This window comes from Zootoca vivipara, chromosome 7 (genome assembly GCF_965207765.1).
Source record: "Zootoca vivipara chromosome 7, rZooViv2.hap1.1, whole genome shotgun sequence".
Classification (NCBI taxonomy): Eukaryota; Metazoa; Chordata; class Lepidosauria; order Squamata; family Lacertidae; genus Zootoca; species Zootoca vivipara.
Genome location: NC_142590.1, coordinates 74,470,280 through 74,486,026, shown reverse-complemented (window position 1 = coordinate 74,486,026; position 15,747 = coordinate 74,470,280). Strand labels below are relative to the sequence as shown.

At 41.5% G+C, this 15,747-nt stretch overlaps 1 protein-coding gene across 1 annotated transcript in view; it reads right to left on the bottom strand.

Annotated features, from left to right (window-relative positions):
• Positions 1–3,189: 3,189 nt before the first annotated feature.
• The window catches only part of ADA (adenosine deaminase), a 36,837-nt gene continuing 24,279 nt past the window's right edge, over positions 3,190–15,747 (bottom strand). Inside the window, exons 6-11 of the mRNA XM_035122735.3 lie at positions 14,929–15,053; positions 13,287–13,358; positions 12,050–12,151; positions 11,753–11,820; positions 10,376–10,505; positions 3,190–6,690 (exon numbers count right to left, since the gene is read on the bottom strand). Of these exons, the coding sequence (XP_034978626.1) occupies positions 6,586–6,690; positions 10,376–10,505; positions 11,753–11,820; positions 12,050–12,151; positions 13,287–13,358; positions 14,929–15,053 (602 nt within the window). The 3' untranslated portion in view covers positions 3,190–6,585. The remainder of the gene's footprint in view (positions 6,691–10,375; positions 10,506–11,752; positions 11,821–12,049; positions 12,152–13,286; positions 13,359–14,928; positions 15,054–15,747) is intronic.

Below are 15,747 nucleotides of genomic sequence, written 5' to 3'. Positions count from 1 at the left end.
AAGATCGGTGAGAGCTGTTTGCCGGGGTTGACAAGCCCCAGCAAGCAGCGCCCGCCGATCTTCGTGTGACAGGCAGTGGGGAAGGCAGGCAGGCAAGAGAGCAAGCGCCTGCCTGCCTGCCTTCCCCGCCGCCAGTCCCCTGGAGCCCATAGGAACGCATTAAGTTTCAATGCATTCCTATGGGAAACCGGGACTCGCTAGACGAAAAATTCGTTACACGAATTGACCCATGGAACGAATTTCATCTAGCGAGGCACCACTGTACTTTTTAACCCAGGAAAATCTTCTCAAAAGTCGGGGGTCGTCTTATACGCCGGGTCATATTTCTTATACGGCGAGTATATCCCAAACTCTATATTTTAACTGGAAAAGTTGGGGGTCGTCTTATAAGCCCAGTCATCTTATACGCCGGAGTATAAAGGTAATTATTTCTACATTCTTTTGAGATAAGACCCAAACTGTACAGAGTGTCAAATACAATATGTCTACTGGCTCACTCCTATCCATATGAAGGACCCACTCAAATAATTCTAAAGGTTTACTGAGACTGGACTTACCATTGCTGATTCTTCTTCAGTAAGGCACGTTCTTCTAAATGCTTGATAATTTTTGTCTTTCATATCTTCCAGTAATTTACCCAGAATATACATTAAGCTACTGGGTATGTAATGCTTTTCACACACACACACACACACACACACACACACACACACACTCCACTTCCCTCCAGATCCACTGTAAAATTGGTGTTACACTGGCAGCTTTCCAGTCCTCTAGTACATTAGGCCAAATGACACATTTCTGTTAGAAGATCAGCAATCCACATATGCTTTAAAAACACTTGGGTGGATACCAGCGATGTGTTAATTTTTAATTGACTTCATCTATTGCAAACACTATTTGTGTCAGCTCTTCAGACTTACTTCCTGAAGAAGTCAGATCAGGCTATCTACCTCAGACACAGGCAAACTCGACCATCCAGACTACAATTCCCATCATCCCTGACCACTGGTCCTGTTAGCTAGGGATCATGGGAGGTGTAGTCCCATAACATCTGGAGGGCCGAGTTTGCCTATGCCTGATCTACCTCAATTTTTCCATGGTTAAATCAGACTCAAGTCTATTAGATCATCTAATACAACTGCCTACTCATTCCAAACTCTCTCAGTAACATGCCAGCCACTCCTTCCCCTTCCAGAAAGCCAAGAGGCTTTGTGTTACCTCTTTCAATAAGAAACCAATCTCTGCCCTTTCTCCTTACCCTTTAATTGGGGTGAAGAGTTACCGTAGAGGGTGGTGTGAATAAGGAAGAGCTTTCTGAGACATAACCAACAGCAATTACCCTGTTCAGCAAAATGAGTTTTCCTGTTTCAGTCTCCTATGCAAACCCACAATGGGGGGAAAGAGGGACAGTAGGTTATTCACTAGTAACTGTGATATCACAGGAGACATGCTAAACATAGTGCTTCTAGCCTGTTAAGTATGCCTGGGTTAAGTATTATATTTAGCCAAATCCCCTGTGAGCTGGTTCCAAGCTACTTCAGCATGAAGTTTCAGTGGGGAGTTAACATATGAAGAGCATTTGCCAGTGGTACTGAAATATCATGCTCTTTTAAATCATGTAACATTCTGTTTTCCAAAGGCATTTCCCACTGAATGGTCATGAAGCCATTTATTATATCCGGGTTATGTAGTATTTCCCAGTTCCTTACTATATACCGTAGGTTGGTAACCAAAAGCTGATGGATCTTGCATATGTAGCTGTATAGAAAGATGTGAATATTCAGTTTCAGACTTCATAGAATCATAGAACTGTAGAGCGGGAAGGGACCTCGAGGGTTATCTTGTTCCAATTCCCTGCAATGCAGGAATCTCAACTAAAGTATACATGAAGGATGACCATCCAGCCTCTGCTTAAAAGCTTCCAATGGAGAATCCAGCACTTTCCAAGGCAGTCCTGTAACTTGTCTGTTGGCCTGCATTACATTGGCCTTCCAAAGCACTGTGTTACCCGCTGGAATATTTGGTGATGCAGTGATCATTCAAACTCTTGGTAAGTTTTATCTGCTTCTATCTACTGGCAATCACTTGGTCCCCCTTGCAAGATGTTTCCCCTTGACTGATGTCCTTTTTGGACAAAGGATTCAAAGCAAATTCCAAAACTGATTGGATTATTTCAGGCCAATCTGGATAGGAACAAAGGAAGTTGCCTTATACGAAGGCTGGCCCAAATCTCCCACTCGTCTTTCATAGGACCCTTTGTTCCCTGGTGAAAGTTAGATGGTATCAGTGATTGGGGACTGGGGCAGGCAAAAAATTAAAAATAGAAATAAAAAATAGAAAAATTAAGACAGGACTGAGCTTACTTTAAAGATGAGGTGGCCCATTACTATTTTTTTAAAGAAACAAAAAGCAAAGCTTCACTGTTGCTTCAAGCAGTGGCTTGGCAGCCCCCAACAGCCTGGCATTTCCATTGGGAGTTTATGCCCCATGGAAATGATACCACATCATGAAATAGCATCTTCCCAGGATAATTCTTTTGGGGTGGGGGGAAAGAAATGGCTGCACTCATTAGAAACACAGGCTATGAAGGATATTACATGCTACCCCTTTTCACTGGAAATCTCAAGGCTATCCACCTACATCTTGTTTCTAAGTAAAAAGACTCCCCAAGAGCCTGTAGTTCTGGAAGAGTGACATGGAGAATGTGTGTGCAGTGCTGCTTAACCCTTTCCTTTCTTCCCTCCCCCAGTTGCTTTCCTATACTCAAACTCACAGCCACTTGAGGCAGCTTTTAATTTCATTTTTTAAAAAGAAGCAGCTGCAATAGCCAGCTGCTGGGGTAATGCATGTAATTGGGTGTCACATCTAATTTGGCCTTGAGAAGCATGAAGAACAATAGCACAAGTTCTCGTTTCTTCTGTCTTATTTAGCCACACATTGGCACTCTAAGTGGATGTCTAGCCCACAGCTCCTTCATTAGTTATTTTTGCTCATCCAACTCATAGGTTCCATAGCTACTGCAGTCCAGGTGAAGTCCAGCTAGACATCCCTCCATCCCCTTGCTCCACCAAAGGACAATACCTGCCTTGGAGATATAATCACAACATTTCTATGTTTTTTAATTGAATCACATCTTGCAGATTTGGGCTCGAAAACTTTTCTGATGCAACAACAGTGACATATGCATATAGTTAAAATGGAATTTATTTCATTAAACCAAAATAAAAATTCTCCTTTGTTCTTCAGGATGTGAACAACATAAGAAAAATTTATAAGGATAACTTTTCATTGACATTATAAAAATAACAAAATAATTCCTATATATATATTCCAGGTTATACATAAGACATTATAGTTTACATTCAGAACTTATTTTCGGAGACAAGTGCTATGCAACGCTGTCTCTTTTTCACATGCGACCAAGTGATGTCAAAGCCATTCATCAGAGGCATATTTTTGGTGTCTGAAGCTTTGCAATACCAGCCTATATAACCACTGAAATATGGCATTGGATGATTTCCTTCGCTGTGTTTATGAACTTTAAAAAACATTTTAAACCTAAGCCAATATCACTATTATATAGAAGAATTAGTCGTACAGCATCAGAAATACAGTGATAGACAGGCTCTGGGTCATGCAGACTCAGGCTTGCATGTACTGTACCACTTGTTATCTCTGGTGCTAGATACACCTGATAGGAATAAGCCCTGCTTGCATTGTGATGAAAGCAAAGATGTGTGTCATTCCTATGTCCTACAAAACTAATACTTCATGGCCACACTTAAGACAGAAAAGGACCACTAGTCCCAGCAATGTCAAGAGCTACTTGGTGATAAGCTTGAACAGACAAAAGGCTCTGTGAAGAGCTTTCTGTTCACAAAGAAACAGTGTTTAAAGCAAGTCCAGCTCCTTGATATAGATTTTTTTTCATTTTTTAAAAAAGCATAAAGATATGTTCATTTTATAAAGGGCCTCAAGTCTCATTTTCAGCTCAGGGTAGAAGCCTACAATAGGCCTCCATTTGTTGTGAACAGTTTAATATACATTCGGATTGTGCGCCAGCCATGTTCACAAGTACTTCAGTCCAGAAATGTTAAACTAAGAAATCCTGCTCTGTCGATAGAAAAAACAACGATTGTGTGAATTCACTTTGTGTGGTTGAAGACATGTGTCTCTGGGCCAAGCCAGATTTATATCAAGCGCACAGCTGTTACTGAAAATGGTAGCTGAGGCTTTAGGCACCACCCTCCTGTCCATGACATCTAGAAGAACTCACCTGCATTCTGATGTCACGCCACTTCATGTTGTTGGCTGCCACTTGGAAGGAGACAGAAACAAGGTTGTGTCGTGATGAAATCAGTAAGTTCTATTAGACATTATGGAAGGGGAGCTAAACTTGTGGTTGCAGTAGATGTGCTTTTGCTAGAGTATCTGTTTGTGCCCTCAACAACTAGTCCTTATGAATGAAGCACAAAGATAAAATAAATAAAACCTGGGTAGTTTAACATATGTTGAGCCACTGCACAAACTATTCATGCTCTACTACTAAAAGCACCTTGAGGCATCTTTAGAGGTTCACAAATGCTGATCACTTTTCTAGAAATCTGATAAAATTACATAATTTAAAAGATCCACTTTAAATGCTGCTCTGTTCATGTAAGAGGGGAGCAAGTATTGCCAACTCCTTCCTCCATCTGCAGCCCTACAACGTATCTCACAACACATCCAAGGCTCCCCAGTCCCTAGGAACAGATATGCAAAGGGGAGAACCAGGAAATCCCTGTTCTATGAACTCTGTTCTATTCATGGAAATAATAGAAGTTCAGATCAAAGCACATGTATTTGGGAGTTTCAAGTTCCAGAATGGAAGATTTCTGTGAGTCTAGGAGACAAATTCTATAGTACATTAGTCTTATCCTTGCAAGTACAAGACTTCCAGGTTCCTTATAATGAAATACAAGGACAAAAGGATATGCTCAGATACATGGAGACTTTGTGGATATTTTTAAAAGATTCCACAACAAATGAGTATTTCTAAAAGATGCAAAATAGAATATTATAATCACTAGAAGAAATCCCACAAATGTATGTGAGATGAGGCATCCTGGCATGGTAATGATGCAGTATTACTTTGATTTGGATACCGTATTTTTAATTTCTGCAAAAGACCACTGACATGTGGTTTTTAAGGTATTTACTTACAAACTGACCATAACTTGGTTAAACCAAAGTATTTGCATAAGTCAAATCAGTCCCATGGATTGGAGGTGGGGGTGGCGTGAATCAAAATACCATGAAGTTCAATTCCAGAAGTTCAGACTAACTGGTTTGTGTACCATGCTGTTGAGAACCTACCAGATAACTTAGCACCATTAGCTAAATTTACCATACTGTTGGTAACAGACAAGGAAAAAACATAAAACACAGCTTAGTCAAAACTGCCAGTTAAAAAGAGCAGCAGTTCCAATATTGCAGGTAGCAGATGAAGCAGCTGTCTCAGCAAGTGTACTGGAATAAAGGAGTTTGCTTCTTTTGCAAATCAATCTTTTAAAAAGTGCTGTGTTGTTCTTTGAACATACACAGCTTAAGACATCTTGGACAAGTCTGATTTGGGGAAAGGCAAGATGCTGAATCTGGACTACAGTCATTTGCCCCAATTCGGAAGTGATCCCTTGCTATATTGGGACCTATATGCACAGATCAGATGCATATGACTCAGAAGAGTCATTCAAGGTGATCACCATTAACACTGTCTTCTGGATAGTGATGCATGCTCCTAGCATTCTTGAAATATAGGTAGGAACTGTTATCTTCCAGGTGCACTCAACAATCCTTGGATCAGAACCACTATTCTTTAAGTATTAGCTCCAAAGAATTTGATGACATTTAAATAAGTATTAAGTTGGTATTAAGGCCAAGCAGAATCAAGGAAGGAATAAACCCAGCCAATGACTGTGTCAAACTATCAGAAAACCAGGGATAAAGTGAGATTCCCCACTAAAAGATGTTAAACATCTGAAAAAAAACTCAGTTGTGATTCTCTCTGTTTCAAGTGTATGGGCATACAGAACACAAATTACAGAGAAATTTCAGTAAGGCCAGAGATAAGTTATAGCTTTCAAGAGAGAGGAAAATGGTTTGAGAGATGCTTTGCTTCCCATTGTATATACACATTCTTTTGTCTCTCTGTTGCTTCTGGTCAACTAGGTCCTGGAATTAATACAGTCTCTAAAACCTGCTTCCACTTTGGTAAACAGAGGTAAATTCAGCCATTACAAGAAGCAACCCCTCCTCCAAACTTTCAAGTCTATGAAAAGATTATTATCTCCAGCCTATAAAAACTCATGTAAACTCATAGCACCCATCTTATTTATGGGATCTGGGTGCTCTAGGCAGATATAACACAAACATTGTAGGAATACTGTTCTTTATATATACTGTATGCCCCACTGTGGATGGTAATAGTAAAGATAGTAACACAGTACTAAGTTTGTGCGTTGTCTTCAAAGAAACAAAATGGAGGTCTCCGACTACCATGAAGTTGTCAGGAAAAGAGGTCACGAGTAGATGGCATCATATGGATCAGAACTCTGTGCTTTGTACCATCCCATAGGCTTCATACAGCTTGTAGAGAAGCTCCTTTTTTTCTTTCTCTGGCAAGAAGCTAGACTTGGCAGCATTTATGTTCTGCGAAAATTGGAACAAACATAGAAGTGAAGCTCAGCAAGTATAATATTCTGCTAGTGTCTTAGTATGCATTACTAGCCAAGTCTAAGTGAAAGTAATGGATGCAGTTTCCAACCCTACATTTTCAGCTTTTTGTTAAGTTGGGAAATGACAGCCTTTTAAAAACAGTCTTTAGGCTTTGATCACTTAGCTGGGATTAAGTCTTGCTACTCCTGATTAGACATGCAAAGTGGAACACTTTAAGATGCACACACAGTCATATTCCAGAGATCTGGTGATCAGTTGATGCAACACCACCTTATGCTAAGTGAGAGCAATGATCTATCTGTCCATCAGGACTAGTGGAGGCTCTATGGAATCAAAGGCAGCATTTTCCCAGTGCTGCTCCTGCCACAGAACTTTTAAGTAGAGACCTCATGCAAATTATTATTACTAGATTTTTCTACTGCTACTACAAAGCTTCCTTAATCATGATCACACTCAAGGCATGGAGTATTAGAAATTAGAGAGGTTCTTGGTGGGAAAATCAAAGCACTTGGCCCATTTCTCATTCCAGTGGCCCACCATCACCGCCACCAAAAGGGGGATCCAGCTCCCAGGGAAACCTAAGTGTGCAGAAATCCACATGGTTCTCTCCCTTCAGTTGTCCATGCCTAATATACGGATGTTGGGGCTGTGGCAGGGGAAAGCTGTCCGACAAAGCAGTACAGCCCTGCTCCCTGATGGGATGGGGGAAATGCATTGGCCTATAAATTAAGAACCTATTAAAATTCAAACAAATGTTTTCATTGCCTGCCCAATTTTATGCCTTTGCTGCTCATTCCTATGCTATGTGCTATGTCTCAGTTGCCAGTGTTAGGGTTCTGAGTTTTTTACCTTCCTCATTACAGCTACAAAGGTTTATACTTCTCTTTTGTTCTCATATTACTGTCTGTGTCAAAACAACTTCTGGTCTGGGGCATTATGCAGGGATCACAGACAAAGTGGACTCCCAACCTGTCCTCATGGGAGGACCCTTAGCGGTAAAGGATCACTTTTCAACCTCTTTAAAGGGCCAGGTGGTACCTGCCACATCTCCTGGTTAGTCTCCGGAGGACCCTTAGCGGTAAAGGATCACTTTTCAACCTCTTTAAAGGGCCAGGTGGTACCTGCCACATCTCCTGGTTAGTCTCCGTAGGCGAGAGAAGCAGACTACACAATGAGCTGCCCTATGTTAGTGGCCTTCTTCCCCCAAAACTCCTTACCATGTCAGGCTGGTGTGAACCACTGCCAGAAAACCACGGTGATGCACGAAAGTTGGAGCCTTGTGGGCTTATTGTTCAAAACTAAAATACTGCTCTGAGAGCGCAGCAGTGCAAGCAATAGATGGTTCTTTGTTTGGACTTCCAGAAGCAGTTTAACTGCTGATCTCTGGAAGCAAGATCATATCACCTCATGTTTTGTAAAGTGCCATATATGTTGATACCATATGTTGGTAGTGCTGCTATATAAATAACATGTCATATGCTGGCTTGTTGGCTAAACAATGTGGTGACTCGGCACTCTCTTTCCTCCTGACATGTAATGTGCCTGCCAGGATGAGTCAACATTTCTCCAGAGAGATTGTAAATAGAGATTGTTTTTCCTGGCTTGTAGTGAAATTGAGAATTTTTCGCCATTTGTATGCCTTGTGCCTTTGTTTTCATTTAAGCCAAACCCTGATATATTTTCTGCATATCCACATGCTTTTTTCCTATTTATGGGCACAGTGTTTAAAATAAACAATTATATCCATGCTCCTACATACCAAGTCAACAAGGCTCTTGGGGTGAATGGGCAGATATGTACCCATTTCAACTAAGCAAAGAACTGACAGTTCTGGAGAAGAAGGAAGAAAGGGCTGAATGGGTGGGTAAGTAGAAATTCAGCTAAAAATGGTTTCAAGATTGCCAGCTATGAAGTGGGGAGGACAATGGCTGCAATAAAGGACACTGTGTCCTGTAATAAGCACTCGAATGAGTTTATATATAATTACTCCTCTCAACAACTCCTTAATGTTTACTTTATTATCTGAAGTAAGGCGCTAAATCTATCAGTCAGGGCATGGGTTGAAGTGCATCAGTGTCTTACAGTGCCTTACTGTCATGCAGTGGTTCCGCTCATTCTTCCTGGGCCGTGTTCAGAAAGTGGTGGTGGGGAATGAGTGTTCGGACCCCTGGGCTCTCGCTTGTGGGGTGCCTCAGGGTTCTGTCCTCTCCCCCATGCTTTTTAACATCTACATGCAGCCGCTGGGAGAGATCATCAGGGGGTTTGGGCTGGGTGTTCATCAGTATGCGGATGACACCCAGCTCTAATCTCTCTTTCAAATCAGATCCAGTGAAGGCGGTGAAGGTCCTGTGTCAGTGCCTGGAGGCGGTTGGAGGATGGATGGCAGCTAACAGATTGAGGTTGAATCCTGACAAGACAGAAGTACCGTTTGTGGGGGACAGGAGGTGGGCAGGTGTGGAGGACTCCCTGGTCCTGAATGGGGTTACTGTGTCCCTGAAGGACCAGGTGCGCAGCCTGGGAGTCATTTTGGACTCACCGCTGTCCATGGAGGCGCAGGTCAATTCTGTGTCCAGGGCAGCTGTCTATCAGCTCCATCTGGTACACAGGCTGAGACCCTACCTGCCTGCAGACTGTCTCGCCAGAGTGGTGCATGCTCTAGTTATCTCCCGCTTGGACTACTGCAATGTGCTCTACGTGGGGCTACCTTTGAAGGTGACCCGGAAACTACAACTAATCCAGAATGCAACAGCTAGACTGGTGACTGGGAGCGGCCGCCGAGACCACATAACACCGGTCTTGATAGATCTACATTGGCCCCCAGTAAGTTTCCGAGCACAATTCAAAGTGTTGGTGCTGACCTTTAAAGCCCTAAATGGCCTCGGTCCAGTATACCTGAAGGAGCGTCTCCACCCCCATCGTTCTGCCCGGACACTGAGGTCCAGTACCGAGGGCCTTCTGGCGGTTCCCTCGTTGCGAGAAGCCAAGTTGCAGGGAACCAGGCAGAGGGCCTTCTCGGTGGTGGCGCCCGCCCTGTGGAACGCCCTCCCATCAGATGTCAAAGAGAAAAATAGCTACCAGATTTTTAGAAGACATCTGAAGGCAGCCCTGTTTAGGGAGGCTTTTAATGTTTAATAGATTCTTTTATTTCATTTTTCTGATGGAAGCCGCCCAGAGTGGCTGGGAAACCCAGCCAGATGGGCGGGGTATAAATAATAAATTATTATTATTATTATTATTATTATTAATATTATCACACAATGACAAAGTTTGTGAACATATGCAGATACAGATTGTGAATTAAGATGTCCATTTACAAAGCAGTAACCTTTCTGCAATGGTCTTATAATTATGTGGCGAGCTGACTATCTACTGCGCCTGTCTATATGGCAGTAAGAATCTCACCATACCTCTACAATCTAGAGTTGTGATGTGGTGCAGATGTGGGGTACAATTCACAGAAATGGACAGGCTGTAGATGTGGTTCTATGCCCACCATGGTGAGCTCCCATAAGGCCATCTCTGTTTTGGAGAAGTAACTTTGAGAATATTTACTTTGGCTGCAGATCGAAGCACAGCTTTCTTGGAAGTAAGCTATTCTTTCAAAGCAAAGAGGTTTAGGATCAAGCACAACCAATGCGAAAAACCGAAACCAATTTACCATCCTCTTGAATTCTTCCTCAGTGAAGCCCATGCAATTGTGAGCTATTTTGTAGTCCGTGTGAATTGTGGAGTTGAAAATGAGTGGATCATCTGTGTTCAAGGAATAATTTGCTTCATCTTTCATAAACCTGAAAAAAAACAGAATTGAAAGAACATCAGGGTTTTTTTAGAGTATAATTTGCATTTTCCTCATGGGAAAAAATATAGTGAAGCCTGTTTTCTATCCCACTTGTATTGAACCTCATAGGCAATTTCCATTAAACTACAGTCAAACACCAAATATACTTTTTATTTATTTTTCACTGTACAATAATGTGACATGATACAACACATTTCAAGTGATTGGCATACAATATCACAGGGGTGAAATCAGTAATAAATGTTTTATCATATATCAAATCATATTAAGTTTTCTCAGATTTTAATAATAATCTAAGATCCAATATATATTGTTGAGTATTTTCCTGTCGTATTACTTTTCTTTGTTATAGAAAAGACAAATTAGATAAAGTGCTAACTGAATGCTCTAGAAGGCAGACGGCTTTCTAAGAAGTGGCGCCCTCCCTGTGGAACACTCTTCAGATGTCAAGGAGATAAAGAACTACACAACTTTTAGAAGACTTCTGAAAGTAGCCCTGTATCAGAAAGTTTTAAATCCTAGATGTTTTATTATGTTGCTATATATGCCACCCAGAGCAGCTGGAGAAACCCAGCCAGATGGGCGGTGTATAAATAATAAAATTATTATTATTATTATTAGATGGTGTAAGAGGGAGTACAGGGAACCCCCTCCTCTAATCAGGAGCAGCTCATCGACTAGTAGTCATGAGAGCGCAGACTCGGCAGAGGCAAGGCAGGAAATAGGAAGAGGGGACCGGGGCTCTGACAGCCTGGGAGAGCATGAGCCCCATAGCCAGGAACGGAGGGAGGAGAGAAGGGGGGAAAGGGAAAACATGGAGCGCAGACCTTTGCCCCCAGTTCCGGAATTAAGGAAAATACGGAAAGGGGGGAGACTGTCCGTCCCGCGCCTTTTATGTTGGAAAAGGGGGCGCAGGGGGGCAGTCCCGGATTCCGCATCGGACTGAGAAGACATGTTTGCTGACACCACGTTACACTGTACATAGAGTGCACCAATAAAGATTGTTTAAATACAAGCAGGTGCAGAGTCGTTACTCGAGAGTAGCCGCAACAACCTCTGACAGATGGCAAACTGGGAGGCTTAAACCTCATGGCTCACCTCAATATTAGGATTTGAGCTGGTAACTGGGTAGTGATTTTGATCCAATAAGTGAGAAGTAATGTCAAAATAATTGAATTAAATGTAGCATGATTACTCTGAAGTTAAAAAAAACACATACCCAACCCAAATCCTTACCTTACTAATGGATGATTACTGAAGCCGGTTTGGCATGCACTAGTGAGGTGACTAGACCAAGGGCAGATCTGTATATTTATAGAAAAAAACAAAACAGAATTAGTACACATACCCTTTAAAATGCTTATGTTCATAATTTAGAAATGCTGGGCAGTGGCTATCAGTGAAGGGAGACAATACTGAGCTAGATGGACTAATGGTGTGCCTTGATACAAGGCAGCTTCCTCTGTTAATATCAACTGCAGCTATTATCTGGTTCATGTAACAGAGATGGAGACTTGAAAGACATTCCATTACCTCAAAATGTATATTTTCTTTCAACAGCTGTTTATATAGGCTTTCATCTTCCAAGACATGGTAGCCATGACCAATTCGCTCTGCCTTTAGGATGTTGACTGCCTATAATGAAAGACGGGGTTGGAGGGTGGGGGTGGGAACATAGAATCAACTTTTTGCTAAATAGGTTACTCTCTATTACGCAGTTCACGATAACTACAGCCCACAGCATTAAAGTGAGAGCAGCTCTATAAATTGTTTCGAGCTATTACTCCTATTATATAAGGTATACTTACCACAATCTGCTAAAAGCTTATTTAGAAACACAGTCATGCTACGTATGGCACAGACCTTCTGGAGACCCCCAAACCCTTGAATTGTAATACCAAAAAAAAAACAAACACTAAAAAAGTGGGAGAGTATGATTTAGTTTGTTATTACATGAACAAGCATTGGGCTCACACGTTCCTTCCTCTCTTTATGATCTCCAATGCGCTGTCTTTTGCAAATAGCAATAGTTTTCTTACCTGAAAAAGTAAGCTATGTAGTTTGCACTCAAATCACAATCAAATTAGAGAGATGGGTGGAAGACAGAAATAAAACACCTGGTATAACTTTTTTTTTCTTTTTAAAGAAGTGGGTGCATCTCTGTTTGCCTCTCCTGAGTGGATTACTCCTGTGAAATTACACCACACTATGGTGGTTGGTTTTTTAAAAGGAACAGTTTATAACTGTTTTGATTTTTTGTAAGAATTATATTCAATGTACATGCATATTTGCTCCTTGTGCAGAGACAAATCCCACCAAATTTCAGAAGGATAGCTGCAGCAGTCTTCTTGCAAGGGCAGCCCTTACAGTTTGTGTGTGTGTGTGTGTGTGTGTAAAAAAAGAGAGAGGAATTAGCATCCTGTGGTCTGAAAATTGCAGATGTGAGAGGTAGCCCTAGGTAAAAGTATCAAAATTGCACACAAATTGGTCTAGCAATTTTTGAACTAGGCACCTTTAAAGTTGAATGGAAGGGAGAAAGAACTAAATAGGATTCACTTTCCACCTTCAAGACGCTGGAAATGGAGAGTCTAGGTAAAATTGTTCCCTCTGATAACAAACTTGACCTATCAGTCACAACAGAGCTCTCCTTCCTCTCTCTGCCCCATGGTTCAGATCGTACATTCTACGGTTTACTGTATATTCAGTGTCAATTGTCAGCTTTTCCAATGACACAACATCCTTTTTTTTGTTCTGCAGTACAACTTCTTACCTCCTTGACAACCTTGGGTGAACCAACCTCACCAGCATGAACAGTTCGATGAATGCCACATCTTTCAGCTTCCTAAATAAAAGGAAACACAAGGAAGAGAATAAAAACTGACTGGCAAATGCTAGAGATCCATAGAATTTCTTAAGGTAGCATTTGCTACCTTATCTTTCTTTGGCTATAGTCTAAGCAGAGCTGCTAAAAACTGGAATATGCACAATAGAAAAATCTGCTTAAAATTGGTATTTCTCCCGAAGAGGGAGATTTATTATTTTATTAAAATACATGCAAAGCTAAAGATTGTCACTTTTTGCTTCACAACAATCATGATAAAATGTGTAGTAAAATACCACTTAATGCCAAAATAGGCTTTGACTAGAGGTCAAAGAGAACAACAATTACCAGACCTTTAGAAGGCATCTCAAGGCAGCCCTGTTTAGGGAAGCTTTTAATGTGTGATGGATTTCTGTATTTTAGAATTTCTGTTTTGTTGGAAGCCGCCCAGAGTGGCTGGGGGAACCCGGCCAGATGGGCGGGGTATAAATAATAAATTATTATTATTATTATTATTATTATTCAAAGAGGTTTACAAAATATAAAAAAACCAATAAAAAACACAATTACACGGCATTGTTAAAATACACAATAAAACAATTCCATTAAAACATAAACATGTGGAATTAAACTATGCAATAAAGCTCCTTGGAGATTAAAACAGGAGACTGGTTGAAAGTTCTTGGGCATGTCTTCAAATGCTGGTGGAATTACTTTATTGTAACTGAAAGTAACAATAATCCTAGCAGAAGTAAATTTCCTTCCCTACCTCCTTCCCACTTTTATGTGTTCTAGCACCTTTCCTCCACTCTTTCCAGGCATGGTCTGTGCTTTAAAATTTCATGTCTGAGCGCACACACACACACACACACACACACACACACACACACACAGTTTCCCCTGCAAAAACCCGCACTTTAAATCTTAATCGGAGGAAACGGCAAAACCTGAATTGACATGCTAAAGAACAAGTTTCACAGGGGAAGCTGTGCAGGTTGGGGGGCAGTGAGAAATGCTCGGAGAAAGGTTTTAAGCCTGGATCTGTGCCTAGAAAGGGCAAAAGGTAAGCGTGGACAAGCTTTTCGCCTGGAGGAAAATGTATTTCACTCACCCCCATTAAGTCTTTCATAGAAGAGCTTAGCATCAGTCGGTGGCACCCAAGAGTCATTGGCTAAAACTGGTGGAGCACCTGCAAAACTCTACCCCATGTATAACTGTTCACATGGTTGATAAAAAAAATCCAGCGAAAGCATATTGATTTATACCTGGGTGAATCTACAGAGAGGAGTAACTACATCAATCTTCTATTTGGAAAGCTTTAGCCAGACATTTCTTATCTCTAGTCTCAGTCTGTGACTGAATGAAGGTTTGCTAGCAGTTGGGATTAGGTTCTCATACCTGTAGACCAGTCCCATTTTAATAAAAAGATGCAGCAAGTTTTACATGAGTGCATGATAATAAAACACTGGAATGGGAGTCTTATATGCTGTTCTTCTCAGATTACATGTAAGGCAGGCACTGAGGGTTTTGAACTACCCAACTCCCCCCAATCCTGTTCTTTCGGCTCCTTACTCATATCATCTGAACAAACCTCATAAGCCTTCCGATGATCTGGGTAAGTCTCAGCATTTATCAACTCATCGCCAGCTAAGTCTATAGCAACCACTGTATCATTCTGATACTTCTTACACAGTTCCACCACTTCCAGTGACCAGCCTGGAAAGAAAAACACAAAAATATTGTAAGGATGCAGCTGAGTTTCTGCAGCTGCCAATGACATACATACATACATACACACACACACACACACACACACACACACACACACCATGTATAGAAAAATATTTGTCACATAAAAACATCACTTTGTTTTCTAGAGTTTCCCTCCTTTGACAAGGCCTTCTGAGAAGATCAGGCAATTGTTGGTAAGGTAAAAAGGTAAAGGACCCCTGGATGGTTAAGTCCAGTCAAAGGCAACTATGGGGTTGCAGCGCTCATCTCGCTTTCAGGCAGAGGGAGCTCGCATTTGTCCACAGACAGCCTTCCGGATTATGTGACCAGCATGACTAAACCACAACGGAACCCTGTGACAGAAACCAGAGTGCACGGAAACACTGTTTATTTTCCTGCTGCAGTGTACCTATTTATCTACTTGCAGTGGCGTGCTTTCGAACTGCTAGGTTGGCAGGAGCAGGGACAGAGCAACGTGAGTTCACCCTGTCACCAACAGTCCAATAGCCATGAAGAATTCTAGCTTTTTAAATAAATGAGTCTGCTTTTGGGAATGGGACACTTCAGCCTGTGGATACCAAAATGTCCAGAAGTGACATGTAGTTCTATTTAAAATGAAGAATCTAAGGTCCCTAAACAAACCACACACTGCGATGTATTGTATTATTAGCTGTGTGGG